The following is a 3639-nucleotide window of genomic DNA, read 5'->3' as shown; positions in this document are numbered from 1 at the left end:
TTTAGAACCGTTCGTTGATGTCGATCTAACGGCAGACAAATACGAAGTACTGGGTAGTACTCCGATGCCATATCAATGTTGCTGATATGAATATGCATGTTTTCACCAACTGTTGTGTCTGAATTAGAACTGAGCATTTTTTCTTGATGGTATCCATGGATCTAGAACTCCTATGAATTTGCTCATGTTGGATGTTTTGTTCTCCATCATTTGTACTAGCATTCCGTGCGATTAGCTGCCATGACAAGACCCCTGGCAAATTTATTTTCTTGCCTCCAACATCCCAGGTGTGTTTTGCAGGAAAAAACCTGGAGTTCATCAGGCTGGCTGAAGTTGTGAGGCTGGGAGGCTGATGGTGCTGCTACTGGCTGATCCTTCTTCTTTCAGCTTTTGTTCGTCCTTTCTCAAGCCGTTGGACCAGGGCTACTTCCCTATGTGCTGTTCATGTATTAAGTAGTTCCTTCGAATTTGTAGTATTAGTTAGTTTGAATGTGGAAGTACCTTAACGAAATGTTGCTTTGTATGACCAAGGGTTTGATACCTTAATCTTTTGATAATTAATTATGTGAACTGTTGGATGTGGCGCACAACGAAACGCCTCTACCATTGATACTAGTTCAACATGTCGGTCCAATTAGAGACCAACCACTACCATATAGAACAGTTAGCATTTCATACTACAACCTGGCACGTACAAAACATCACACAGTGGAATAATCCCAGCGAGTAGACCACTAAATACCGAAAACATCACAACATGTCAGAAGTGTTTTAAGCATTTTATCGTTGCAAAAACCTTAGAAAATCCATACAAATGCGGACAACCTTAGCAAACTAGTCATGATTGCTTTTCATGTTGATACAAAGATGTAGAAAAATATTGGGTCCGTTTACAACCTTAGCAAACTTGCTTCTCATGTTTACATCACGGCCGCTGGGTGAAGGAGGAGAAAAGCCCACCTACCTAACATGAGTTTTCTCACACACCACGGCCTGCATACGACTACAAACCCAGTGATATGGGCCACGATGCAGGCCCGTGGGTGGTTACAGAATGGAACACGAACAGCACGAGCCCCACGATCCCCACGATCACGATAACGACAAGCGCCTCCCTCACGCGACGAACCGCCTCCCCCAGAACTCAAAAAGGCACCTTCTCCTCCATTCCTCCCTCATTATGCGAACCACGTCCATCTACTCCACAAACTGCAACCACCGTCTCTGTCTCAAAACCGCCGTCGCTGGAGAAGGGCAATGGCGGAGGAGCCGTCTACCAAGCGTCGGTGTGGCGAGACGTCCGACCAGAGCATCAAGGAAGACGACGTTCAGGTCCCCGGTGAGAAGCGCGACTACACCACCAAACTTGACAAGGTGGAACTCCACGGCAAAGAGACGCTGGAGGTCGTCTGCACCAGCAATCCAGACACTGCCGATGAAATGCTCGGGAGGCTCTTCATGAAAGCCGCCGACATGTATCCTAGATTCGTCGGCGTTGATGTGGAGTATACCAGGGATGACGAACCTCCGCAGTACGCAGCAGTTCTGCAGTTATGCGTGGAGGAACTCTGCCTGGTGTACCACATTGCTGCGGCCACAAAATGGTGAGCCATCCTACTCATATATCCTAGTTTCTCAACTACATGTACTAGTGTAGATTGTGAAGTGGACGCACTAGTGTGGTTTCTCAAGTACATGCACTGGCATAGATTTTTACCCTGATGCACTGGATTAGTATGTTAAAATCTTGCACCAGATTAATCACCAAACTTGATATACTAGTGTAGTTTCTGCACTTGATGCATTAGTGTTGTGTCTACCGGTGTGGATGCATTAGTGTTATTTTCTGAAGTTGATGCAGTGGACTAGATGTATTAGTGTTGTGTCTACTAGTGTAGTTTCTGATATACTAGTGTAGTTTCTGATATTGATGCATTAGTGTTGTGTCTACCGGTGTGGATGCACTGGACTAGATGTATTAAAAGTTGTTTCTGAAGTTGATGTAGTGAAGTAGTTTGCTGTAGTGTTATTTTCAACTGTATGATCCAAAAAGAGAAATAACATCATGTACTTCATGCATTCATCACTCGTATTGTTTGGTTCTGGCACTAGCAGTGTCACACTTTGCCACAATTTTTTGCCAAGTTTGCCTAAGGTTAGTTCATCAAAATGAGTGCCACAAGTTGGCAAGCCTAAGGGAATCTTGCCACACTTTTTGTGTGTATGCCATGTGGGACCCAAGTGTGGCTTGCCTAAGGTGTGGCTTGAACCAAACACACACCTAAGTTGGTCAAACTTGCCTAACCTTAGGTGTGGCAATCTTTGGCAAACTAAGTCACAAACCAAACAACTCCTAAATCTTCAAAATTACTACTAATCTTCAATATGTCTCTCCCCTTGAAGGCCCAAGCGCCTCAAGAGCTTCCTCCAGGAGAAGAAGTTGTTCACCTTTGCCGGTTTCAGCATTCATAATGACAAAGAGATGCTGAAGATGTCTGGTTTGGAGATCAACCCCGAAAAGTACATCGACATTCAGAAAAACTATATAGTTCCATATGGCTGCAGAAAGAAGCCGTACGACTCCTTGGCTGATGTTGCAGCCAGCGTCATCCACCCATTTTACCAAAACATGAAGAAGAAGATCAACAGGACCGAAGACCATAAACTGTGGGGGATCAGCCCGCTGCCAGACTACCTCATCGAGTACGCAGCGAAGGATGCGTACGCCACCTACAAGGCTTGGAAGATAATAGACAACATCAAATCAGGTGTGGAAATTTCAGAAGCACAGGAGGCTGACCCCTACTACCACTGCCACTACACGGCATGAAGAGAGATCAAAGTCTGCCTTCAAGTTGCTAGCGCAGTGTCCTTTTATGATATCTATGTTTCTTTGTTGTTCGGTGTGTCTGAACTTATGTCCTATGGTGTGTCTGAACTTATGTTGTGCGGTGGTTGATCTGCCGTTTATCTTAACAGTTTGCTGCTACTCTGGTTTAGTGTTCCAACTTGTTAATACTATTTTGGTGATGCATGATAAGCCTTGTACAATGCTTGATGCGTACGGTGGTGCTTAGAAAAATAAACAGGGTTTTTCTGAAGCACCGGTGCCTATTTCTACAGGAGAGACGCCTAGTTAAGCGTCTACCCTGTACAAATAAGCACATGTGCTTAAGAAAAGCTTCGTATTTTGTTTATGCATTATTTCAAATTCATAGTAGCTTGTGAATGGAACTTTGTGGCAGCCAACCTCTACCATTGATACTAGTTCAACATGTCGGTCCAATTAGGCCTTGCACAATGCAGGGTGCTTAGGAGAGGTGCTTAGAGAAATAAACCAGGTTTTCCTTAAGCACCGGTGCTTATTTGTACAAGGTAGACGCTTAACTAGGCGTCTCTCTTGTAGAAATAGGCACTGGTGCTTCAGAAAAAACCGCTTTATATTTCTAAGCACACCCCTAAGCACCTTGCATTGTACGAGGTCTTAGATACCAGCCTCTACCATATATAACAGTTACCATGTCACACTACAGTCTATAAAACATCACACAGTGGAATAATCATAGCTAGTAGAGCATTAGTTACCAGTTAATAATAGTTGCAATCCATCACAAGCAATAGTACCTAGATATGAGTAGA

The 3639-nt window shown here is 44.1% G+C and overlaps 1 protein-coding gene across 1 annotated transcript; it reads left to right on the top strand.

The window, feature by feature from the left end:
* Positions 1–1257: 1257 nt before the first annotated feature.
* Positions 1258–2830, top strand: LOC141026068 (uncharacterized). Its single transcript, XM_073502023.1, has 2 exons — positions 1258–1604; positions 2404–2830. The coding sequence occupies exons 1-2, from the start codon at positions 1258–1260 to the stop codon at positions 2828–2830; spliced, it is 774 nt and encodes a 257-aa protein (XP_073358124.1).
* The last annotated feature ends 809 nt before the right edge of the window (positions 2831–3639 follow it).

This window comes from Aegilops tauschii, chromosome 6 (assembly GCF_002575655.3).
Source record: "Aegilops tauschii subsp. strangulata cultivar AL8/78 chromosome 6, Aet v6.0, whole genome shotgun sequence".
In the NCBI taxonomy this organism is placed as follows: domain Eukaryota; kingdom Viridiplantae; phylum Streptophyta; class Magnoliopsida; order Poales; family Poaceae; genus Aegilops; species Aegilops tauschii.
Note: the sequence above shows the minus strand (reverse complement) of the source record. Positions and strands in the feature narration are given on the sequence as shown.

Excerpts from the sequence above, each read along its gene's own strand:
- LOC141026068 (XM_073502023.1), top strand. The coding sequence starts at position 1,258 with ATGGCGGAGGAGCCGTCTACCAAGCGTCGGTGTGGCGAGACGTCCGAC. Across the intron at positions 1,605-2,403 it reads ATTGCTGCGGCCACAAAATG|GCCCAAGCGCCTCAAGAGCT; the intron begins GTGAGCCATCCT and ends CTCCCCTTGAAG.